The sequence below is a fragment of the Triturus cristatus genome, chromosome 1_2 (assembly GCF_964204655.1).
Source record: "Triturus cristatus chromosome 1_2, aTriCri1.1, whole genome shotgun sequence".
NCBI lineage: Eukaryota > Metazoa > Chordata > Amphibia > Caudata > Salamandridae > Triturus > Triturus cristatus.
The window spans coordinates 147305814-147333073 of NC_140580.1; the positions used below are offsets into that span (position 1 = coordinate 147305814).

The following is a 27260-nucleotide window of genomic DNA, read 5'->3' on the forward strand; positions in this document are numbered from 1 at the left end:
GGACCCGTGCTCACTACGTCACTGGAGTCAAGCTATCCTGGCTGATGACGGCTGATAGCCAGAAACCGGTCCTAGGATGCTTGATTCCGGTCCAGGGAAGACATGGCTTGGCAGTTCGGGCTGGACTGTTCCCATGAGGCACAGGGTCAAGACTGATTTGCATATGGCCATGTCTAAACTGGGGTGGTGTAGTGGGCAAAAGAACGATGGATTTAACCCAGATCTCTTGACTGGGGGAGAATGTCTGCATTGTCAGCATTCCGTCCATCATTTGTTTGTTGTAACGTTATTAAAATTCCAAGCAGCCATACAACCACAATTATTTTGTTCTTAAAACACGAACAAATCCTGAGCAGTGACTTGTCTGAAAGGCTCTATGATTACTAAGACATATCTTTAGATAATGGTGACACACCGAGAAGAATAAAATACCATATCCACATTGCCTTGGTACTTCATGTTCAGACCAAAAACTTCAAAAAGGAACCTTAATGATTCTCAAATATGTAATTTTTCACAATTTGTAATCATATCCCTTTAATTCTAAATCAGAGAATGGTTAGAACTAAACCTTCTGAAATGCAGCCAATCTCGCTGTAACTTTTGTGTTCGTCTCTTAATAGCTTTTTTTTTTACAAAATGTTCTTATTCTATATTTCTTTCTTTTAGTTATTTAAGGAATTTATTTTTAAATCAACAATGTAGTCTTATGGTTGGCTGATTTACCCTGACACATGAATTGGGACTTATAGTGGAGCCTTTTACGATGTCGGTCGGACAAGTGTCTGACCGACACCCAAGCAGGATGGAATCTGCCTGACTATTAGTCAGCTTTTCCACCCTCCGAATTAGGATGCGACCGCCCTGAGGGCGGTTGCAAACATTCATTTCTCCAATGCAGCTTGTACACTGGCCCGAAAAGGGCTGCAGCACAAGCTGCAATAGAGAAATGGATGTTTTCTAAAATCCATGCACCTTGTGCCAGGCACCATGCAGTGCCTGACACACAGTGCATGAATTTCTTAGGGGGGTACCACAGGTGCCCCCAGGCCTCATAGTGAAGGCCATGGGGGAAGGGGGCCCTGCTAGGGGTCCCCAAAGTCCATTTCTGACAGCCTTTCTATGGCAGTCGGACCGCCATTGAAAGGCTGTGGGAAACGTGCATCGTAATCCCCACAGCGGTGTCTGAGCAGGCACTGCCTCTATTTTGGGGATTACTATCCGGCCTCTGCCCCGACGGCTTTCCCTCCAACTGCCAGTATGGTAATACGGCCATCGGATGGAAACCTCTGATGTCGGGTGGAAAGCCTCGACGAGCTGTCGGATGGCTTTCCGCCCAACATCGAAATGAGGCCCTTAGTGTTTGGCGGACAAGATACTCTGTCACAAACATGGCAGATGTCCCCTCCTCCATATTAAAAGTGCATTATAATCTATTACACTTGTAAAATGGTGTACAGGATATCTGCCATGTTTTGATGGTGTATCCTATGCACTAAGCTCTAAATAAGACCTTAGACTGTCTCAGTAGTGAGGGGAGCGCCTGGCCTTACTTTGGGAGAGTTGTAGGTAGCAATGAATACCTCTATGATACTTTCGAAACAGATGGACTGCTGTGTAAGTCCTTAACAGGTTGTTTTTTCCTATAATCAGATAATGCTTATTAATTTGCCACACTGTTCACCATACTATAAATATTGTATATCAAAAGAGAGGTGGTCTGAGAGCAGTGCATGCGTGTCATCAAAGGTTATGTGAGATCACTTCTAGGAGCGTAGCTTTGTTAGTATGACTGGGGGGTGTGAGCTTCAGATTTCCCAACAATCACACTGCGACATCTTGTTAAAACACAATATATGAGAAGCAGAACATGAGGTGGGGCTTAAAGGGTCAATGGAAAGAGAGAGGAGTGCAGATTATTAGGGGTACTTAAGGCCTTTAAAACATAGATGAGAGTGCATTTTTTATTTACAGCAATGTGGGAAAGTAAAAATCCTAGGTGAAATCCAACAGAAACTTCTCGTTACCTAACTATTTACTACTGATTAATTTTTTAGGGCGTTGTTACACCCCAAACACCCTCCCTGAAGCTACGCCCCTGATCACTTCCTTTAGTATCACAGTGGTTTCTCATGTTAGGTTGTGCTTCCATGTCTTTCTTGTTGGGTGCCATCAGACAGGTACTTGCTTGACCAGGGTCAAAATCAAATTGTTAAGATAGATTCTTCCTCTTACCCCCAACCCTCATGTTATTATCAGTGTTCAGTAAAGTACTCTTTTGACTTTGACATTTGTAAAGTCCCTTAATGAAGTCAGAAACAGTTTCCAGGCAGCAAGAGCCTTTCGTTGTTGCTGTGTTTGCAGTGATTTATGTCAATTGAGGGTCTGGATGGAGGGCAGTCCAAGGTTCATCATCCCTCACAGTAAGCCTCTTATATCCTGTCAGACTTTATGATATGGAACTGTATGTATCCAGCCATGTTAACTAATCTTAAATGCTTGAAAGGGAGGGATGGTTTGTTGTTGTCTGTCAAGCATGTATGGCCATATTTTTGGCTCCTCTGCACAATAAACAAAGCCTCTAAAGTCAGCCTGGGAAATGGGCCACCCAAGCAAGCCCCTGCTGGCAGTAACATGAGCCCTTCCGTGGTCTCAATGCTATTCTTAAAGGTCTATTCTGAAACGTTTAGAGCTAGTGGAAGGTTTTAGCCTGATTAACAAGGGTCACTCTACATTGCTTCTGACTTTACTGAAGATTCCATGCTTAAGGAAAATTGCAATCAGTCCTTTAACAAGAGGTCAGGAGCTTGAGTGTGTTTTAAAGAGTCACAGGGAATCAACTTGATCTACTCTTCAAGTATGAAAGAGACGTTAGGTCATTCGGTAAGGCTTCCTAGAAGACAATAAATGGCTTCTATTGTAGCTTGATGTTTACAATGTGACGTAATTAACAAAAGATGAACAAAAATGATACGGGTACATTTTAAAAGTAATTCCACAGTGGTCAAGAATTCTCATCCGGACAAACAGTAATGATAAAAGTTTGTAGTTTATTCGTTTTGTTCGACTTCTCCACACACCAAGAGTGCCATATACCACTGTCGTCTCAACGGAGCATTCCAAGTGGAATGTATTAGCTATTTAGTGTGCACTTTAGGCTCCCTCTTGATGAAGGTTCGAGGTTCTTGTGGACATTCTCGCTCTTCTTTTGGTCATATGCTTGCCTTCTCACCTGTTTGAGCTGCTTGGTCATGTATTTGATCTCCATCGCACCTCTTGCTGCTGCGCTCTCAGAGCTTACCTGGAGTGAGGAGTTAGGTAAGGGGGACTCTGTTTGAACAGCTGATGTTGAATTACATTGAAATTGTGCATCACAGAGCAGTCAAAGTGGTGGACATTGTGAGAAGACAGAAGGGGCCTGGGCCAGGATCATAGAACGGGTCATTCAGTCAAGTGAGATTTGTGCACAGATATTGGACAGTACCATAACAGGGTTTACACGGCTAGGGGAGATTTATGCACAGAATAGCCGTTGGTGTGGTCGTGTTTTATGATAATGGAATTCTAGGTTCCTTTTTACCCTTGCCAGCTGATGCTAAAACATGCTGGTTTATGAGAGTATCTGCTTGAGTGATGTAATTGAAACTTAAAAGTTTGAAAGGAGACACATGGCCCTAAAGTGGATGGAGTGGTGTCGTAAACTGACAAAGTATATCCCGATGTGGCTTCTAGTTTAGGGAGGTCTCCCAATCATGGGGGTTTGAGGAATGGGATAAAATTAGAATATCTAAATTGGGGGAAATTTGGGAGCACAACCACATGTTCACCTTCGAACAAATAATGACTCAATACCAGCTGCATACAATCCCAGTTCTTTCTTTGCCTACAATTAAGACACACCCTGGATGCATACAAGGGACAAGCGAGCCCCGTCCCAGGTGCATCTTAGAGTTAGTACATGGAGAGTAAGGTATAGGTACAGGATGAGGTTTGTCAAACTACAAGAAGTGGGTCAGAAGAAGGGCAAGACACTTGAGAGTTAAAGGTTTTCTCGCTAGAACATTTGCATCTGATGCACGATAGATTAAGCCTCCAGTTAAGTAGGTACAACTAGCATTAAAGACAACTTCATAGACTTATGAAAACTATGTGTAGATACATCAACATTAAATATAGAGTTTCATGAAAAAGCACCTAATATTGCACTAGCAAACCATTTCAAAAGCTTAATGCAAGTTGTAGGTATTAAAAAAATACTATTAAAACAGAAAATGATGGGGACATGAACTTTGTGTTGCACCCCTGCCTCGACTTTTTTTTTTTTTCTTCTTTTACTGCATTATTGTAATCACACATGCCGATGACGGTTTTGATGTAATGCATTGCATTTTTGAACAAAATAGTCAATAAAAACATGTTTGACAAAACAGAAAATGATGGAAGGAATACAGCCATTGCTTTTCTCATGAACTAGGTAAAATCTCAAAGGCGGTTTGATGTTTTCACTTTCAGTGGTAGGCAGATCTATGCTGCTATTTTGTATATTAAATAAAATCTAACACAATAGGGATACGCGTTTTCGGGCATTTAAAGTAATAGCGAAAAGGGTGGGAATAAATGGGAACAAATTAGTTATGTCTATAGTAGTGTAGAAATTGTGTTCATTAACAATCTAATTCACAAATTTGCAATTCCCTGTTGTTTTAGCTGAAGTACACAGAAGACTATTACGAGCAGAAGAAAGGAAAAGGAAGTTTTCCTGCTTTAATTACCCCTGCCTACCAAATTGCCAAGAAGGCAAATGAGCTGGCCAGTGATGTAAGTTGACAAAGCAGAATATACCGATTGACTATGACATTGATTACCTATCTGGAGGAAGAAGAACGTGGACTAGTTGAACTTAGTGGAGATTAATATATTTTGTGGTATAATATTTGGCAGACCACAACACTTTTTCTCTCGGCTAATACATATTTTGGATATTATGGTGCTCTTATTGTGAGCCATAAAATGTAACTTTTGATGTGAACTCGTATTCTTGTTGCACGTCACAGTGCCTTCACCTGGTTCTTCATCTTTTGAAATACAATGGCCTTTTTATTGTGAGTTTCAATATTTAGCACATTGGTGTGCACTTACTGTGAGCCACGATGTTTAGAATTCTTGGTGCTTTTCCTGTAAGCTTCCATATTTAACAAATACTTTACTGTGAGCTATTCTATTTAACATATTGGACTTGTGAAATAATGCAAACATCAGTGCTTTTCACATGAAGCTAACCTTCTGCCAGCTACAATATTTTTCAGGTCTAGGTGCTCTTGCTGCGAGCTTGAATATATAGCATTGTATGGCGCAATTTCTTAGAGCTACAATAATTAATATTTGAAGATTACATCTCGGTTAGGGGAACCATCGTTAACATCGCAGTCAGTACGCCGCGATGCTGTTACATCGCGGTCGTTACAACGAACGCGATGTAACCACGCGATGTCATTACAACGCAAGTCTTTACATCGACTTGCGCTAGATGGCGTGCTAACATTACACATAGTGTAGTTTACTATCCCAACACCTTCCCTACTGTTATGTGGACTGGAATTGGAATAGTAAAGTACGCTTTTCTAATGTTAGCACGCCATCTAGCGCAAGTCAATGTAAAGACTTGCGTTGTAATGGCATAGCGTAGTAACATCGCAGTCGTTGTAACGATTGCGATGTAACTGCATGCGTTGTAATGACTCGCGTTGTTACGTCATACATCCCTCGGTTAGCTGCAAAATATGGCCTGATAGACTTCTTGTACTGCAAATGACACTTCTTGCAATTACATTAGGCTTCTTTTTGATGATACAATAGTTAGCATGTCAAAGTACATTGCCTACAAGCAAGAATATTTAACGGCATGGGCCTTTCACTGAACTTAGACATGTTGATCATCTTGTAGTAGTTATCACACTGTTGGATTGAGTTTTGTTTGATATTTGATGGGCGTTTGGTGTTGTCAGTACCATTCACGCAACATGTAAATCATGGGGCATTGATAATTTTCACAATCTGTCGTACTCTCTCTCTGATAGAGGACCTTTGAAGCAAATGTGTGCATTCTTACTCTGTGCTTACTTAGGCTATTGGCAGCATGCATTGGCACTGTTTCCTTGAGGCAAGTTTATATTTAGTAAGCAAGGTGCTGTAATAAGGAGACATAAAATCTGGTTGCCATGAGATGGAGGTCTTACAGACAGCAAATGTATTTGGTCCATATGTGACAGCGCACTTAATATGTGTCAGAGTATTTGGCCAACACGTAACACTGCTCTTAATGTGAGCCAGAATTTTTGGGCAGCTTGTTATGGAAGTCTCTTTTGTGAGCTAGAATAATTAGCATGTCATAGTGCACTAATTACAAGTAAGAATTTTTAAAGTCATGATTATGTATTCTTGCTGTGTGCTTATTCAGGCTATTGTCAGCATGCAATGACACTGTTTCCTTGAGCCAAGATTTTACTTAGCTAGCAAAAAAAGGGCCTTTATAGGGAGACATAACATTTGGATGCCATGTGATGAGGCTCTTACAATGAGCAAATGCACATGTAATCATGCTCTTAATGTGTGCTAGGATCTTTGATAGCATTATATGAAACTCTAACTGTGAGCTTAAATATTTGCTTAGCATGTTATAGTTTGCTTCCTCTTTGTGAGAATGATTAATCAGCATATTATGGCGCTCAGAGTTAAATGTGACACTTGTCTGGCCCAAATGGTGAATAACTGCATCTGGAGAGGACTCGGTCTACAATCGTCTCCCGTGTTAGTAATTAAAGCTCAACACACATAAATGTCAGGATTCACTGCCACTTCTGCCTTTCTGTAGTCTTCCTAATGTTTCTATCCGTTGGCCGAATACAGAGGAAATAGCAATGTACTTCTTGGCCTGTGGGCTCTGGCAAGGGAGCATAACACTTTGGCTTTTAAATCCTTCCATTGATTTCTAGTAAAAGGGATGATATGTTTTAGATTGAATTGCATAACTTCTAAATGTAATTCATCACACTGCCCTTAGTAACGCAAAAAAGGATAATTAAATGTGTTCTTCATAGATGTTGAAGACCGCAGGATCTGAATGTTCTGTCTCCCCCTGGGGCATATCTAAATTTGCTGGGCAAAGAAACATTTCTTCAGATCACCAGCATTTGGAACCATCTTCTACCAGAACTGCGGCAAGCTTCACCCCTTCAATTTTTTCACAAATATCAAAAGAATGTACTTTTATCATGTGACTCCTGACCTTACCTGACCAATAAACACTGTCCAAGAGCAGAGTATTTTGTTAAGGGCACGTGTGATGTTCTCTACCAGAAAACTGACTAGAATTTACCCCAATGCGCTCATTTACAGACATGGTTAAAACTCGCTCATTTCCACCTACAACCTTTGTTGCAGGTTTTTATATATGCAAGAGGTAATGCCCTGTTGATAATTGCATTATTAGCTGATTAATTTTATCAGGGTCTCATTCTTTTTCTATTTGCATTACACCTGCCATTTGGGAAATATGATCTTCTTCCATATTACATAACAGTCTCAGCACCCAGAAATGTCCTGTGTCTGATCCTTCTCCGTACTTGCACTCTGACCTTGAAGTGATCCCTGTATTGCTGGTGACTGGGCACACAGCGTGGATCTGAGTTGTCAGTTTCAGACACGGATACTCCTGGAGCACAGGCTGTTCCCACAGTCCTACCAGTTGGGACTCCTATCCTTCTGATGCACAGCCAGCTGCCCCTTCCATTGTCAACATTATGAAATGAGATGCCATGAAAAATATTCCATTTCTAATTATAGGCACAGCGGTTATTCAAGGGGTGCTTTGTGTGGGGAATGTTGCATACTAAATGACCTGATTGGAACTGGGTGTTCCAGCTATAATTAGCTTCATGGTTCTAGGATTCCTGCTTCACGATTTTGCACCAGAATCAAGAAGTGCAAAAAAAGTGTACACTTCATTTCAGTGCTACAAACACGTGCATAAAACTTGATGTAAATTCTATACAGCATGCCTTGTTTTTACATTCAATTCACTGGGAAAATACGCAATGCTATGAGGTCATACAAGTGGCAGAAGCTCTATAACAAGCACTGGCAAAGCCATTAAAGGTGCGTGTTGGTGTTTTGCCTTTGCCTGTACTTTCCCTTTTAAACATTGGCACTCTCAAGCTTATATATCTTGAAATAGACATCCTGGAAAGGAGAGAAATATATTTTCACAATTTCGCAATGGGTACCATATGTGTAATAGCAGTCGGTTTGCTCTTTCTGCTATAAAACTTTGAATCATGCTTTTTTTCCAAGTATTACCTGGCAAAATGAATGGTTGGGTGAAAAAACGCAAGCGACTGTCAAAGTAATCATCACTCAGCTTCAGAAATCTGTGCTCGAGTTACAATTTTGGACGGCACTCAGGAACTGAGAATGCGGCTACCCGAGGCGCCCGCAGGGTGCCCTAAGGAGGGCTGGCCTCTAGTGCCAGCAAGGCACCAGCCCACCCCCCCCCTCTTCTCGGTGTGGGGACCCCTCGGGGATGAGTCCCCCTATCGTGGCAGCCAGGGTGCTGCGGCGCGCAGGGCGCATCATTTCTGGGGCGCAAGGAACGGGGGGGTATATAGGCCTCCCCCCCCACTGGCCTTCCTCTTTTGCGCCCTGGACACGCCATCTACGGTTTGTGGCAGCACACCACGCGGATTGTTTAAGGGTCATCCTGGGCCGCATTTACTCAGCCCAGTAGGAGCGTTACAGCTGGGTGGAGCCAGTCCCATTTAGTGGCACGCCCCGGGAAAAATGGTGCTCCTTAAGGTTCCCATGACCTAGGCAGTGTGTGGCATCTCCCACATCAAGTGTTAGGCACTGGATTACAGACAGTGCGCCCTGTATCGAATCAGACAGATTCTCTGAGCGGGTATGCCTAGGGGGCTTCACCAGAGGGAGCTGAGCGTTCGAAATTTCCAGAAGGAATAAGGGATGCAGGGCAAGTGCTGGAGGGCAGCCGTGCTCATTGTCTCATATGCCTGTTATGGTCATTCCTGTGTGCATGGATTTAGCAAGTAAAGGGACCGTGCCAGGGTTAAGCATAATCCCACTCGCCCGTATAGCCTAAGCTGGTAAGCGGGGGTAGGAACGGTCTTTTAACATGTGAGCTGTTGTCCCAGAGATGGGAGACACATGTGTCCAGTCACACACGGTGCTAGATGGGCGGCTGCCAGTGTGATCAGCAAATAGGTGGGGCATCGTGTGCCAGGGTGTCTGAAACTGTCCCGCCCAGAGTGGGACGGGGCTGATCCATGTGACGCAGTGGAACTTTGCGGCGTGAGGTGAATAGTGCTTGGCACAACTTCACAGGTATAAAGGGCGTTTTGTTTCATCAGACACTAGCTGATCCAAGCTAACGTCTACGGCTATTGGAATATAGATGGGGCATCGATAACCAGTAGGGATGTTCTCTTTCATCTAGATTTGCAGGAGGCTCTAGACAGGAGAGTTAGCGGGCAAGACTATAGCTGTTTTGGTGGGGGGCTCTGGCGGCGACAGTGGCCGCCTCCAGAGCTGTGGCGGAGTTACAGGGCGATCTGGAAGCAAATGGGTACCGAAGGGTACCTCTGAGCGGCACCATAGGGGGTGCCAGAGCCCAGGAGCCTCATGGGAGGTTCCTGGAAAACCGTGTTGGCGCCCCGTTAGTCCTTTGGGCGGTTGTGGGCCTGAACAACCGGGGGCTTGCCTTGCTACGCTCTGCCCTGAAAGGGGTGTGAGTAATAAGGGACCGTGATCCGGGAAGAGGATCACCGAAGGGGCTGCACAGATGGGGTTCGCCCCAGTGCTGCTTGGCTCATCAGGCGGGCAGGCGGCCCAGATGGTTGCCTGCCCTTGGATCACCCGTAAAATAACCCATCATATTACATAACGGTGTATGTAATAAACCTGCAGCAGTGTTTACCAAAACAAAAATTGTGTGGTGTGTTTTATTTATGCGTAGAACATGCATGCTATTGTGGTGGGGTGGGGAGTGTTGCATACTGCTGGTGCTATAGTGTACAGCTTAACTGTAGCGAGGGAATAACTTCCTGGTCCACGTCTGTCACCATATCTAGGAATCCAATTACTTCTAAGTGACTCAGTGAGTACCCTACGTACGCAGCCCGGTAATCACCATTAAGAATATATAGATCCCAACCTGTTTAGCCCCCAATGGAGGTGGGGTTTTGAAATGTGAGCACAGTGAAATCAAAGGGGATGAACATATGATGGATTAGGAGCTAGGTTACCATGGAGGGGGTCGTCGTTGAAGTCTACTGGAGGCATTTCACTCATTTGGAGTTCGAAGATGGGTGCAAGGGGGTTGGCGCCTCTAATTGAGTTTGGGTTGAGAGGGGTACGAATGTGCATGATAGGACACCAGGAAGCAGGCAGAGCATGAGGAGAAAGTGGGGCACAGCGCTGCGCGTGATTAGGCGCCTAACACTGTGTGCTTTCCCGCCCTGTCTCCCTGTCTGCATCAGGTGAAGTACCATCAGCGATATCAAAAAGAGATGAAGGGCAAAGCCAGCCAGACATTCGGAACAGACGCCGCCTTTGGAAAACAAACCACAGATCAGTACAGCCAGGTACGTAGCAACAAGGCGACGCTTCAGGTACCCCGTAAAGCCCGCCATTAAAAATGCATGATGCCGCGTCATTATCATTCCCCGCGCTCTGTGCCGAGGACGTCCGCCCCCTTCCGAAAACTTTCCTTCGCCACATGAAAGAGGACGCGCTCAAAGCAAGGAAAGTGCTTGAAAAGCGGATTACGCCCTTTGCGCTTATTTGCATGTTAATAATAGCAGGCGGCACGCGCCGTCCCCCTTTCAAGAGCTTTATTAATATTCAAAGGCAGGCCGGGGAAGTCAAGGTCACGAGAAGCTGGGACGAGAGATAAAAAACACAACAAACCACAAGCAAACACTGCGCAGGTTCTGAAACGTGGAGAGTTTGAAGTGTGACATGAAAGAAGAATTCCCCTCGGTTATGAGACGCACAGAGTCAGCCCATTAGATTCATTAAGGAAAAAAGCCCGCGGCTCGGGAGGGCCTTTTGCACGATGCCCCCCCCCCCCCCCCTCTCTGAAGTCGGGTAGCTCCCGAGACACTGGAAGGAGCAGAGGGTGACTGGCTTCGAGCTACATATTGACATATACAGGGGTGCTAGCATATTCCAGAACCCTCTGAAATATTTAGGGAATTCTGTACAGGAGTTTAACTTGCCCCTTGACCCCACACTTCTGTTACTACACTCTTTTAGAATGTTTGATGGCTGGGATAAGTACGACTTGTTCTTTGTGCCACCACAGCTCTCTGTTGCCAGTAAACGATTCCACAGCACACCTTTGCAGTGACGTAGATGTTCATGGATAACAAAGATAGCAGTGGCCACCCAGATGTTGCAGTTTTCAACTCCTCTGAACTTTTGCGATGCCTGTGTTTTAATAAATGATATCACTGGACTTTAACAAGTAAGCCTAACTATAGTTGTTGCTAATTTTAGAGGCCAGATGTTCGAGTCTGTTTCCAACCAAAGCTTTTTTTTAGCCATCTTTAGCTAGGGTGACCAGAGTTTCAAAAGGAAAAACCCACAGGCCAAACATAGAAGTAGGACTAGAAGGTGGCTATCAAAGTGGACTTGCATATAAGATTGAGAGTGCACACACATTCCCTCTCTCTCTCTTTCGGATCTGACCTTCATGCACTCTGAAAATTGTTCTGAAGGTTGCAGTTTAAAACAATTTTTCCATACTAACCTCGTGCTACTTGTACAGATGTACCAGAACAGATATATTTAACCTACTTTTAATGATAGAGTACACTTGGTACCTGATAAGTATTATGACCCTGGTGTTTCCGGGATAATGATGCCAGCACAGACTCCTTCTGAAGGTTTTAGGCTCTTGTTCATTTGAAGTATTATTTTGCAAGAAGACTACATTTTTAAAGCAGAAGCGATGCCAGCGTGGCGTGACCCCATCCACGCCCCACAGCCCCCTTCCTCTCTGTGCTGGGAGCAGGAAATAAGGCTCCAGCTGACCTCCTGTGACCATGTGCCATGCAATTGGATATCATGTAAATCGCTCCAATACCTGCGGGTCGAGTCGGGCTATTAAACTGCAAAAAATAGATTAAATACTTAAGCTATTTCGGACTTTAAAGGCGGCTGTCCAAGGTGTGACTTCAACATTTCAATGCTGCGACTCAGCAAAACCAGGACAAGTACTTAATACTGCAAAAATCGTCTGGACGCCGGGACAGATCTGTGAAAACAGGGACTGTCCTGGGAAATCTGGGAAGTCTAGCCTCCCTAGCTACACCCCTAGGTTTTCAAAAACAGAAGTTTGAAAGAAAGTTATCCAGGCCAAAGAGCATGCAACGTCACTTCTATTTGTGCCATCCCAGGGTTAAAGTACATGTGATGCAACTAATGATTTACATTCTGTAAAATAGGGACCACGGCCAGGCGTTGCGTCAGTGATCCTCATTAAAATCACCTTAACATGACTGGTGGAGAAAGCGGAAAACTGTTGCAGCCACTATTGTAAGATGTAGAAAGTGCAGAAACCAAGGACGTTGATGTTGACATTAATGTTAATAGCAGAACGATATCGACATGAATCATAGTAAAAAAGTCGAATATGGCCCTGCTGCTTGTCAGCCAGGACTCCTAATGTCGATGCTAACAGATGCATTTTGCCAGCATGCCCTAGCAATCCTGAACCCTTGTCTCGTGGGATGCTGTCCACCTCCAACTATCTAGGAGTAGTGGAGCCAGTGCTTTGTAAACTCAGCTGATGCCCCTCGACAGGATCTGAAGGAAAACAAGCGACAATTTAACAAACATTGACAAAGGCAATAGGTCTGGCCTTATCATTGTTCAGGTTTTTCTTGGTACTGTTTTGTAAACATTTGTAAAATAAAGTGAATCTGGGTAGCTGTAAAATGCATGATTAAAACTTAAAGTACCACCTTTAATTAAATATAACTGCTATTATTTAAACGTGGCACCTGTTGTTTACAGTTCCTGCAAAAGTTAAAAGTGTTGTATGCAGTGCCATATAATAGAACACGTTAATATTACATTTATTCTGAAAATATATGCATAAAGGAATATCTATTGCCGAAGATGCAGATACAAAGGAAAACTAAAAATAAATCCTGTATGCAACACTATAGATAAATACAAATATATGCACTGCAGGCTTTGGCTGACTCTCCCAAAAATACAATAGTACGGATGCTAAACGTAAGAAAACATTCATAGAGGAGAAGAGGCCGAGACATATGACACCAACTGCTTTATCACTTGTAAACCCCATTGGTAGATACTGAACCATAAATGTAAATGCATGTACTTTTAAGACGTGTGAAAATTCAATAATATATAATATTCTCACTAAGCATAGGAATATACTTATGCTGGAGAAGCACTGCTAAAGAATCTAAATGCGACCGCTGTCCATAATATAGGTATTAGGAGCGGCGGATAGTTGTGTATACTGCTTAGAAACGGAAGAAGTAATGATGGGAGTCAAGTAAAATAATAGTTTTTATGTGCTGTTGTGGTGAAGCGTTCTATGCAAGCAGAAAAATCTATATATGAAAGGGCTCACATAAAAGAGAGCCACAAGTGTATGAAAACCTGTCAGTTAACAGGAATATATGTACTGTAGGCATTAACCAAACATTGTCTAATAAACATCATCTGATCACTTTTCAGTGACACGAACTTTTAAAAGAATATTGTGGATACTCATTAGTGACACTAATGAATAATGAAACAATATTTGTCCAAAGCAGTTTTGGACATAAGAACATATCAATATTTTGTAAACAGAATTTCGTCCCCGAGCAAAAAACAAATAAGCATTCAAAATTGAACTATATCAAATCGTCAGTCCAATAATATGTCCAGATTCAGTATGTTCTCAAAAAAATGTCTTCTCTTTATTTTCTTGTTTTCCTTTGTCCTTTGTCATAAGTGTAGTTATATTATACAAAAATTCACAGTGGATAAGTTGGTGTAGATGACATCACCAAATGTAGCCGGTAGTCAACACGTGTTTCGTCACGGGGAAATTCCCCCCCGTGACATCATTATGGGTTCAAGCGTCAGACGCTTGAACCCATGATGATGACGGGTGTACTCTCCTTTTTCTGACCCATATTATATGGAACCACACACACCTGGAATGTGTTGATTTTGCTCCCAGAGACTTGCGTTTGCCCTGAGGAAGTCGTCGGGTGAATTTCCCCGTGACAAAACACGTGTTGGCTACCGGCTACATTTGGTGATGTCATCTACACCAACTTATCCACTGTGAATTTTTGTATAATATAACTACGCTTATGACAAAGGACAAAGGAAAACAAGAAAATAAACAGAAGAAAATTATTTGAGAACATACTGAATCTGGACATCTTATTGGACTGACGATTTGATATAGTTCATTTTTGAATGCTTATTTGTTTTTTGCTCGGGGACGATATTCTGTTTACTGTATATCCGCTGTGTTCCTTTGGTCACAGAGGAATTTTTGGACGTGGGTGGCCGTTTCCAATTTGTCCCCTAGAGCAACCTTGAGAGAATCTTGACCATACTGTTACTCAAATATTGGTTTTGCGCAAGGTGTAACCTAGCCACGCTTCTAAGCTTATTCATATAAATATTTTGTTCATCAACACCCTCTGTTACAATCACCTCCTTAAATGTCATAACGCACGCACCAAATAACAATCTGCTTTGTCCATATTAAAAATGATTTATCTCCTGTGTCGATTAAAAAACAGAATGTGCATCAAAAGTCGTTATCTCATTGGCTTAAAATACTGCCACTAAAACAAATCCAGAAAGAGTGATATCACTTGTCAGGAGGGTCTGATTACGATGCCGGTCGGATGCTCCGGCAGACATCGTAGCAGGAAAGGGACCGACCAATAAGGAGTAGGATGTCCCAGCCACCGTATTAAGATGCAACCGCCACCACGGCGGTCAGAAACATACCCATTACTATTTCGGCATGTGCTGGCAGTCGGAAAAGAGCCTCAGCACAACCCACAATGGTAAAGGGTTTACAAACATCCATGCACTGTGTGGCAGGCACCATGCGGTGCCTACCACACAATGCATGGATGTTTAGGGGGCACCACAGGTGCCTGCCAAGCCTCATACCTGAGGCCGCGAAGGGACGGAGGCCTTGCTAAGGGCCCCCAAAGTCTAAATCCGACAGCCTTTCAATGGCGGTCAGAGCTGTCTGAAAGGGACATCATAATCCCTATGGCGGTGCCTGAGCAGGCACTGCTCTCATTGTAGGGAATTGCATTCTGACCGATGGTCGGATGGGCTCCTTGAGCCCGTCGGAACCATTGGTCAGTCCCTCCGCCCTGCCTCCGACTGCAGCACATCTTAATGCGGCTGTCGGACTGCGGCAGCAGATATCAGTCAGACAGGCCATTGATTGCAGTCCGATCAACATCATAACGAGGACCTAAGCTCAGGAATGACAGTGCTAACACTTAACATCTCAATAAGGCATATACATAATAGAAAGAAAACTGTAAAGCATACGGGCAGCAACATAAACAAAGCGCGCAAACATTGGTTTAAAAAAAATAAGCACAGTAACACTTATGCGTATGTAACATCCCCACTAGTTGAAGCACAAAAAACTGCTCACTATAAGAAAATCCTACTTGCAGAAAAAAACTCAGCAACAACAATAAAAGTAAGAACAATTGTATTAATGCTCCCCAGGATGGTACGCAAATACATAGTTTACAAAAAGCAATGTTAACTCTAGAGCTGGTGGTTCTCAGCACACCCGCAGTCAGTAAACCATCAGATTGCAAACTAGAAAGTGTAAAAAAAAAAAAAGACAACAGACCTTTTCCATCTATGCACCCGGGATCTGGAATAACATCACTATATCCATCAGGACCACCCCAACTCTTCTCCAATTTAGAAAACAGTTGAAGACTCGCCTCTTTAAACAACACTACATCACAATGCATTCACTGTCCACAACTCAGCTTCCTCTCCTATTACTTTCCAACTTTAAGCTTGGCTCTGACCATGTACAGCACTCCTCTGCCTTTCGGCTATGTTCGCGCTATAGAAATACCAGATACATACAAACGTACAAACTAGAAAAAATAGCATTGAAAGTGCCTTAACCATTGTCAATATTGCAGTAAATATATGAATAAATGCTTTAAAATAAATAAATAAATAAATAAGCACATACTGCATCACAAGAAAATAGTCTCCCACACTGCAGGCAAGAGCACATTTTGCTATTCACAGAAGCATACAGGCAAAATGCCTTCACACAAAGTAGGCTTTAATGGCAACAACTAATAAAGTTTTGCATTGAAACAGGATATGCAAGTAAACACCAGTTGCTACAAAGAACACACCCACTTCACACTAAGGGCCTGATTAAGAGTTTAGCGGTGCAGGAGCAGGACCATCTGCATCGTGCACCACCAAACCCGTGAGTGAAGCGCCTGCCAGGTTAGGAGTTTTTGCCTGGCCTATCGGGCGGTACTTTGGTGTTTCCATGGCAGTGCCTATTAAAAAGTTACCGCAATGGGAACGTCAAAATCATTAACTGCATGGCAAGGACTGTTGCAGTCCATGCCATGCAGGTACTGGGGTGCATGTGCCCCCCTGCATGCACCCCATGGCCCAGAGGCTACTGATGGCCCTGTGCAGCCCCCTTTGTTTCCACTCCAACATGATTTCATGATGGATGAACTGCCATGAAAACCGCGGCGGAGAGAAAACTTGTGATACGCTTGGTGGGACCACGGCAGTTCCCCAAGCATACTGCAGCCTCAAGACCACCGCACCACTGCCAGGGATCTCTGATCGCTGGCGGTTGCAGTGGTCCCAGGGCAGCCCGACCACCCTAGTTGTAATAGGACGGTCAGAAGACTGCCCCCCCCATGAGTCTAGTGGTCCATGGACTGCCAGACTTGTTATTAACCCCTAAATGTATGAGGCTGACCCATGTTTGACACTGCAAGTAACCCATAGCAAACACGGGCTGTCCAAAATCCCCTTTCTGCATGTATGTATATCTATTGTAATGTATCAATTAACATTTTTATTGAAAACATGATGTTGGCTACCAACTAAAGCTGTCTTGAGGCCTAATCTAAAGTGCAACAGGGTCCGGGAAATGACATCATGAGACGGGGGGAAAAGGACCTGATGGTTTTGCTTTGGATGATTGATGCAACTTTACACTAGACATTTCCTGATTCAGAAATGAGAGTGCTACACATCAGTGTATGAACGCAAAATCATAGCCATCCTGGACATACAAACACCCTGAAAAAACACAAGCATGAGCAGTGGTAGCTACAGGATCTCTGTTAGTCATGGCTTGTGTTAATGGGATTTGCTACATTTTCTTTTTGGAGTAATAAGGCATCACTTCTGCTTCATGAAATTGCGTAAGCCAACCTGGTCACTAAGGACCTTGGGAGAGGAACAATGCTGTGGACATTCATAGATGGCATCTACTCACTCATTGAGGCTGTCTTAAAACATTCACCCACTTCTCATTGTACCTTCAATAGGACTACATGGAGGACTATGAAGAGAAGAGAGGAAAAGGCAGCTTCCCGGCTATGATCACTCCGGCTTATCAACATGCCAAGAAAGCCTATGACTTGGCCAGTGATGTGAGTATCATAAGTACATTTGTTCTACTTTTGTATCTAATACTATTTTATATAGTTTCCCACTGCCACATTTTCACTGTTCGAGGGGCTGAAAGAATGTCAAAAATGGACATAGTATATGTATTTATGTATTTGTGTAGGGAAAACAACAATTTCTGTTTCTAAATCAAAAGGACCATAGTTGTTCGCTGGGGGCATAAACATACGTGGTATGCTTCACCAAGAATGACATCTTCCCTATCCATCCTAACCACTACAGTATGACTGGCAGCCATAAACTAGACTGTTTGTTGGTGATGTGAGATGTAACATAACTCAGCATGACTTTCTACAACCACAACAATATTGTTAGCCTTTTTTCTGTGGTCTTCTGCATGATGCACCAGTGGAATGTGTACCTTTGAACTTTAAACTATGTCATCTTCAGAAAGCATTTCTGTAAATCCTCCTCCTGTGTCTTGAAGCTACTGAGAACAGCAGAATGCAGACACTCTAGCAACAAAAGTGACATAACAGAGAAAAGAGTTGAAATAATGGCGAAGTCTGGGCAGGAAAGGGCAGGCAGGACTACATGCCCTACTCATAGCCATCACATGACATAGGTGTATGATACACATTGAAACACCAAAGTTAGAGTCATTCTGTCCCCTACTTCCTCTCTTGATTTTGAACGTAGACATATGCCAAGCAGAATGTCCTGTTTATGGTTGAAAGCTAATGTGTACAGATCCTGTCACATAAACAAGGTGCACTACTCAAGCCCTTACGGTGCTCTACATTTGGTTGATCCTTCGCTAATAAACACAATTAGTGCAATGTTATCCACATTTTTTCAACATGTTTAACAACATACATGGTACATGCCATTACCATTCGGATGGCTAATTAACCAATACGTCAACGTTGCAAATATAAATGACAATTGGCAATATTTAATTTGCAGTCAGTATGCAATTAATATAACATTTATTGTACAATTCATTTTGACATCATATTCCACAAAGCGTGTTCAGTTTTGTTGTTCCCAATGCATTTTGTGAGACCCTTCATCAGGGAAACAATACAAATGCAAATAATACTCCATTCAAAATCATGATTTAATACGATAAAAAAGTAAATCTAATGAGCTTTTCAGGACAAAAGACCCATATTCTGAAACAAAGTATACATTAAAGCTGTTGCCCACAAGCCAGTGCAGTTCACGAGTGAAAGACAACCCGACAACTATAAGAGATCCAAATAGTGTTGCTCCACACCTATGGTGACCAATGAAACCTGTGCCTCACAGGCAACTCCATTGTACATAATAAAGTATTCTGCTGTCACAACCCTCTTTCCTAGTGAAAGTGGTAAATCCCTATAAACACCAATATACTCACACCTATCCGGTCCGTAATGAATGAGAATGGACCGTCTGTGTGAGTGGAGTTACTGTAGAAACAAGAGTATACATGTAAACATAGCTCATTCAAAACCAAAATACTACAACAGTAAACCTCAAGAATCAGCCACAGCGTCACTTACTGCTGCGGTGATTCCAGATTACTTTCGTGTTACCCCTGAGGCGGAAGCCGGGGGCTGTGAGTGTGTAAACGCTTGTTTTTAATTTTAGCGCTGTGTGCTGTGCTACTGTCAGCCCCGTATTAATTTGCGTGCGATCGCCTTCTTATTTTTAAAACTGTACTTTCTTTGTACTTTGTACCTGGTACTTCCAGAGATTTCTGCTTGTCGTCCTGCTCCTGCCTCGGCTTCATCCCTCGCTCGGCGGATCTGGTGCTGGGTCGAGCCGAGGGTGGCCGCCATTTTGGGAGAAGGCAGGGGTAGCGCTCTAGTCGCGGCTGCCTCCTGCCCTTCTCTCTTTCTATAAAATGAACACTGCTCCCCGACGGCGCCACGGGCGAGCGCAGCGGGCGCGCCGGCGGCACGCCAAAGGCGCGCCAAAGGAAAGCCCGTCTGCGCCTGTCCGCAACCGGCCAGGACCAGGGGCCACAAATCCTGCCCCTGCTTTAAGGTACACCTCCGGGCAGCTCCTCACATATCAAGGTACTTGGTCCCTCAACCCTTTCACGCGTAATCGCATTCAGGCCCTGAACATTGCCGCCCCTCCCCTCCCCCGCCGTCTCCTTGCCTAGTCAGCAACGTACCGCTTGCCCTGTGTACTTTCCCTTCCCCCCCCCCGTCCTCCGACTGTGGCCTCTGCTTACCTTCTTAACACCCGCTCAGCGGGCAGGCATCAGCTGGAACTTTACAACCTCCTTGACACCGAGTTACCTGATTTCTTGTTTCTGACGGAAACCTGGTTCTCCGTTGATTCCCAGCCTGATGTTCTATCTGCACTCCCCGACTCGTACTACATACTTCGGGCTGATCGCCCTGATGGGAAAGTCGGTGGGGGTGTGGCATTGATCATTCGGTCCACTCTTCAGTTTCAGCCCCTGTCCTTCCCTCCCATATCTAAAATTGATTTTGTAGTGGCCCGTTCGGTGAATCTCTCTGCCCCCCTCACTATAGTTCTTGTATATCGTCCTCCTCAAACTATGCCTCACTTTTTACCTGTTCTGCAAGAACTCTTAGCCACTCTTGTGATCAATAATTCGTCAGTTCTTCTACTGAACGATTTTAATTATTGGCCTGGCGACCCCAAGGAAGATCAGGCCTCCAAAGACTTTTCTGACACTCTTCGCTGTCTCAACTTTACTCCCCACATTCACGCCCCCACCTATGTTCATGGTCACATTCTCGATCAGATGTGGTCGGCCAATCGGGCCCTCTCCCCGACCACCATTCTACCCTGTACTTGGTCGGACCATTCGCTCATTTCCTTCTCCATTGATCTGGCAGTCATAGACAAGTCTCCCCTACCCAAGAACGTCTTTGCACGGAACTGGAATCGGGTAGATTTCAATTTTCTCCTTTCCTCTCTGACGACCTCCTCCCCGGATTTATCGGCCCTTCCCCTCGACCTTCAAGTGGACGCCATTAACACCTGGCTATCTACCTCTTGTGACCTGATCGCTCCCCTCAGGACGGTTAAAGCCTGTCGTCCCCATGAAGCCAATAAATGGTTTACTAGCGCCCTTAAAGCCCTTAAACTGGCTCTCTGCCAGTCAGAGCGTCAGTGGAGGTGCAATTACTGCCCCTCCTTGAGGGATCAATATAGGTCTCTCTTAAACAACTATAAGAGAGCTATTCTTTCGGCCAAATTAGAATATTTCTCTGGCAAAATCTTATCAGCGGCTAATAAATCTAAGGAGATTTTCTCTATCGTTCATAATCTGGCCGTATCCGATAGAGTCAATCCCAATCCTATTCCTTCCCATGCCCTCTGTCTTTCCCTCAACGATTATTTCTTTGAGAAGATTGCTAATATCAAACAGAATATCTCCTTACCATCCTCGCACCTCCCTCCTTTTTCTTTCCCCCCTTTGTCTTCTTCTCTCACTCACTTCCCCCCCATTTCGAAAGAATCCTTTCTGGCTTTGCTTAGGAAGGTCAAATCTGCTCCCCTGCCGATTGTGGACCGGCCCGCATCTTAAGGGAGCTATTTGCTGGTTGCCCTGATCCCCCTTTGTCCCTCCTCAACTCATCTATCTCTCAGGGAACAGTTCCGCCTCAATTCAAATCGGCCATTGTCATCCCTATTCTAAAAAAAGCCTGGTTCTGACCCAACCCTCCCTGTCAATTTTAGGCCCATCTCTTTGCTTCCGTATTTAGGCAAGATCCTAGAGAGCCATATTACTTCCTGCCTGTCGACCTACATCGAGGACAACCGTCTTTTGGCTTCCCATCAAGCGGGCTTCCGCCCGGTTCACTCGACCGAAACGGTGGTCCTATCTGTCCTGGACGAGCTTAAGAGCAAGGCGGATTCCAACTGCCCCAAGCCTTGGTGCTCCTTAATTTGTCCGCTGCCTTTGACACGGTCGACCATTCCATCCTCCTCGACCGTGTCAGGGCAGCGGGCATCCAGGGCACCGCTTTCTCTTGGCTCGCGTCATTCCTCCATGGCCGGTCACAGGCTGTCCGGCTCTCTGGTTTCTCTGCCCCGTCTCGCACGGTGTTCTGTGGGGTCCCCCAGGGTTCCTCCCTTTCCCCTCTTCTTTTCAACCTTTATATTCACCCTCTCATTGTTTCCTTGCTTAGAATGGAGGTCTCCGTGTACAACTACGCCAACGACCTTCAGCTAATATTTGATCTTTCTTCCTCCACTAATTCCCTTCTTAAATTCCAAACTACACTTGTTTTTATTTCTGATTGGATGAGCTTAAACCATCTCAAATTCAATCCGGACAAAACAGAGTTGGTCTTGACTGGTGGTTCCTCCAGCCCCTGGTCTTCTGCCTTCTGGCCTCCCAGCTTTGGCTCCCCCCCGGCCCCCTCTGCCTCAGTTAGAACCCTCGGCATTAAAATCAGCCAGGACCTCTCTATGCGCCCTCAGATCAGCTCCGTTGTCTTATCCTGCTTTCTATCTCTCCGGATCATCCGTAAGATCTCCCGTTTTTTTCCCTCGACGCCCTTAAAATTATTATTTTAGCCATGGTTCTTTCCCACCTGGACTACGGGAACTGCTTGTATGTGGGCGTTCCCGCCTACGAGCTACGGCGTCTCCAGACCATTCAGAATCAGGCTGCTTGCCTTATCCATCGACTCCCTAAATTTCACCACACCTCTCCCCTTCTTAAATCCCTTCACTGGCTCCCTATTCTTTACCATACCCTTTTCAAAATGGGATGCATAGTCTTCATGGCCCGCGCCCGTACGGCCCCTCTCTTCATCAACTCGATGGTCACTCACTACCTCCCCAGTCGTAATCTCCGTTCCTCTAGTCAGGCTCTTCTTACTGTTCCCCGCTTCCGTAAGTCTAGAGCAGGTGGCACTAGGTTTTCCACTCTTGCCCCTCGGTTTTGGAACAGTCTTCCATTTACCATTAGATCTATCACTGACTATCTACACTTCCGGAAGGCGCTCAAGACCCACTTGTTTGCCCAAGCATTCCCCTCTCACTGATCTCCAATGCCTTCCCCCTGCCACTTGTAATCTCTCAGCGCCAGGAAACCGCTTGGTCACAGTACGCTCTACAAATATTTTCAACTTCAACTTCAACATACGAGGTATGTGAAGCTGTGCCAAATGTACGTCCAAAGCTGTGTAAAAAGATGTCTAGTGAGCACCGCAGAAAACTAACGGTCTCCTTGCCCCCTCTAATGTAACTCTAAGTCCTTTTATGAATCCTAAGAATGTGCCACCAGCTGGCTGTATTCCAATTACCGATGTACCTCCATTCACAACTCTTCAGTGAGGAAACGCTATTAAGTACGTCCAGTTCCCGTAAGACGTGTACGTGACGTTTTGGTAATGAAAGTGGAAGCGAGACTTCCAGATCGCATGGTTGAAATGTGAAAGAAGTGCTCAGTGCAAAAGTATCTGACATTCCTATGCCGATCAAGACAAAAAGACTGACGTGACTGAACTAGTGATGTATGGACTCATAAGTCCTTCATGTACACTTGTGTTAAAGAATGCCCCATATGCGGTTCTTCAAATCCACAACCAAACAGTACATGAAGATTCCACATTCCACATAAATCTGTCTTTATGAAAAACACGACATTTCTAATTTGTCATGCAACCCAAATGGTGTCAATGTGTTAAGATGTTTATGGTTGGGCCAGCGAGCACTTGACCATACTTAGCCGCAGCTAGGTCACTATTGTGTAGAAAAGCATGCAGGAACTAACTCAATCACATGCTCCTGGCATTTCTCAGGGTTCAGGTCCTTCTCCTTCTTCCTACCCTTTCACTGAAACCCTTCATCTGTGGTTTTGCTATTTCTCTGCCCCCCTTCAGAAAGGCCATTTATCTCCGTTATCCCCAATGGAATATGTCACATACACATATGTTATTGTCAAGAGCCCTCTGCTCGCTATCTCTTAAACTGGCCCCTTTTTGATTTCCATTGCATGTTCCAATTTATTTGTTCTTTACCATTTGATATGGCCTCTAGACGGACCATCACAAACAGTACCACTGAATGGACCAGAAATGAGACATCAATGTGAAGCCTTCGCATCTTGATATGCCAATAGAATCGTCAGCTCAGTTTTTCCAACTATTTACCGGAAGGAGACTCCCTCTTGCGCTTGGTTTCGGCGCGTATTATGGTGCTGAGCTGACGGTTCTATCTGCTTTGGGACACCTCAATGGCGTGTGACCCGGCGGTTTACTAATTTATAATGCACCATATAATTCTGGCATCTAAGACTAGAACATAGCTGCATACAATTATTTTAAACCATACACAGAGTGATCCATCTGTCCAGTCTACAATTACATGATTATACGCTGATAAACTGCATTTGCAACAGATACAATAGCTCCTTCTGTATGATGACTTCGCATATGCCCTGAAGAAGTACATTGTATTGGACGAAACACATTGGCTGGTCTACCCTACATGTTGCATGATATGTTCATTAAATAAAAAAGAGTACTTGAAGAACAAACTTTGAACACAGACCTTGTAATTTGTTATACCGTTCATGTGGTGGTGCAACGATTGCTCTTTTATGTTGGTTATTACTAAGTCCAGTTGAGGACCGCACCTCGACATCGGGTGCTCTGACTGTGTGCACACAGATTTGGGGTACTTCCCTCTATCATAACTTTGGGGATAGCAGGTTAGGTGCTAGCTGCTGCAGGGTTTCACTGTCAACTGCTGCCAAATATCTCTGGGCCTTCTTGTCTTAGGTAATAAATAGTTAAGCGTATGTCTCGAGTTCTTCATCACAATATATGAGATCTTTCAGACATTCCTGCTGGGAAGGGGTCAGTCTTCTTCCCCATCTCATCGCTACTTCACCTTTTGCCATCAATAATGCTGCAGCGATTAATTTTCTACTTATGATTGGTGTCTGTTTTACATTATTGCTTAGTAAACATTTAATAGGATCGAATGTAATACTGCAGTTTGTCTTTCCACCTCTCTTAATAGTAATATTCTGCTAATATTGATATATTTCAATGCACTCCATGGCAAATGTAAAAAGTCAGCTCCCTCCCCTCTATAACGCGTTCATCGATTATTAGCTCTCATCCCCCTTCTCATCAGGCTGTTTGCTGTAGGATATATCCTGTGTAAACATTAGAGATGTATAACATGTAAGCGAATGCTAGTGAAGAGTTGCCCGGTCTGTGAACAACAATATTTCCACATTTCCTTTGAAATTGGAGTGTCCAATTCTAAATTCTAATGTGATTTAGAAGCAGATACCAGAACCAGGGCCTCTAGCTGGACTCTTTTATACAGCCTCACTACAAGTTTTGTTTGCTTTACTGATGTCAATAAAAGTGATAAGGACTGTAATGTTTTAGGCTCAGCATGGTACATATGGAAATAGACTTCACATGCTGCACACAGCCTGTAACATAGGAACATCACCATGGGGCTGCTGGCTGATACTCTGCCTGCACTGTGTTCCCTGGTGAAAAACCCTTCAGAGGTTGAGGATCCCAGGGCGTGCAACTTCAGCTTCTTGAGTAACTGAAGTGATTCGTCCTCCCCTGTGATGGTAAATTTAGGGTGATTCACCAGTGAGAGTTCTAGCACATATAGGACTCTTAAGTGAACGCTGCCTTTAATGTTATGCCATTCATGTACTGTACAATGTACTGTATCGATCACCCACTCTCTCCATGGCGGTGGCTGATTTAGCACGGCTATTAGTGAGACCTGCGATGCTCTCTCTCTTTCGATCGCCAGGTGTTGGGTAGTGCCAATGGTTCACATATTGTGATTGCGCACATAAATAATACAGCCGCATAAATGGTGCCTGAAAGCTGCCTTGATTATATGGCGAGGGGAACATCTCTCACTTCAATCCTGGCTGCTTGCCTGCCCATGCCAATTTAGTAAGCAGTGATCAAAGGAGTTAAAAAAAATCGTTGATTTATTATCAGCAGGATATTGTTAAATATGTAAAGGAGCCTTGGCAGCACTACCATCTTCATTATCATATATTCTGCCATCCAGAAATAGGGGAATTGAAATTGAGATTCTAATGTAGTCAATGCTTTTCACTAGTTTTCCCTGATAATAGCCTCACCATCTCTAGTAGCTCAAACTCCTAGATATCATCTGTGGCCCTCTCCAGTGGGTATGCTACACTACAGCATCCCATGGTGTGTGTCACAAGAGGGTTTACAGACTATTGTCAATTTATTTGTAACCCAGAGGAAAGTCCAAATCATACATATTCTCTAATATTAGGAAATAAATTCTCACCGGGGTTTTTGGCATACATTACCATATTTTCTGTGTAAAGTGAAATGAGCAATTTTCTGTCTACAAAAAGAATTGTTTTATATAAATGATGTTGTAAGCGACACTCCAGTGTCTCTAATGCCAGGGCAGGGACTATGACATTCCTGTCCTATGCTTTGCTTCTATGTAATTGGGTCTGATGTCATACCGTTAGCATACATCCTTGCTCTGAAATTACTGTATAGCAGCTGTATCCATCGCATGACTAGGTTGGGTATCCCCATTCATTGTAACAGGATAAAAAGATATTTCCACTCCAAGGAGGTGAATGCCTAGGCAGCATCCAAGAGTACCGCCACAGGCTTCAAGTCTGGGTTCAGTTGATGTAATAACAGAAATGTCGTGCGTAAATTGTGTGCGCACAAATATATGGCTGACTGATATGGTGACATCAGATTTGTCATAATCAGCAACAGCTGATTAGCTAGTAAACTGTTCACATCTAATTGAGGAGAGTGGCCTGTATGAGTCTCAATGCTGCTGTTTCTTACCAGACTGAACGATAGACTATAAGGGCCTTTCTCATAGTTTGGGAAGCTCTCCCTTTTCTCTTGACTCATTGTAAACTTGTAGAAAATGCGGTGTTATAATGTGGGCGTATGTGTTGTAGAATCCATTTGCCAGGCCATCTAAGCCTGGAGCTTTCCAGCTCGGGAGCTTTTTAATAGTGTCCATAATCTCTTTTAGTGTAATAGATTGCACCAGGAATTGTTGGTGTCCTTTCCCCCCAGCCATACCAATGCAATGCCTTTTAAATACTCTGTGAGATGAGTTTCTCTAATTTGGGTCTTTGAGACATAGAGGTTTTCTTAGTAGGACTGAAATATCTGGAATATATTTTCTTTTATGTGGACATGCTACCATCTGTAGCTCCTAATTCAGCTATGTCCCCTGTCACCCACGGGTGCCTCAAAACGTCTTCCAATGATTTGCACAGCCTTTCTCCCTCTCTGTATCCATGGGCAGTAGCTTTTCTTTAGAGGTGTTTTATCTCATTGTCCCCTATATCATTGTATTTCAATATTTTCAGTTTAATGTCTGACCAAATGGCCTCCCTCAAATTTGCCATTTGCTGCTGATCCAGATGGGTCAGAGATCGTTTTGGAGTGTTTGCAGATGGGCTATTAGTGTCTTCTGTGTACCATGTTGTTTAGTCATGTAAATCCCTCTAATAACTACTTTAA

The 27260-nt window shown here is 43.9% G+C and overlaps 1 protein-coding gene across 1 annotated transcript in view; it reads left to right on the forward strand.

Moving 5' to 3' along the window:
• NRAP (nebulin related anchoring protein) overlaps positions 1-27260 on the forward strand; it is a 289660-nt gene that overhangs the window by 66960 nt on the left and 195440 nt on the right. The window contains exons 8-10 of the mRNA XM_085603355.1: positions 4708-4818; positions 10548-10652; positions 17655-17759. Coding sequence (XP_085459481.1) covers positions 4708-4818; positions 10548-10652; positions 17655-17759 — 321 coding nt within the window. The remainder of the gene's footprint in view (positions 1-4707; positions 4819-10547; positions 10653-17654; positions 17760-27260) is intronic.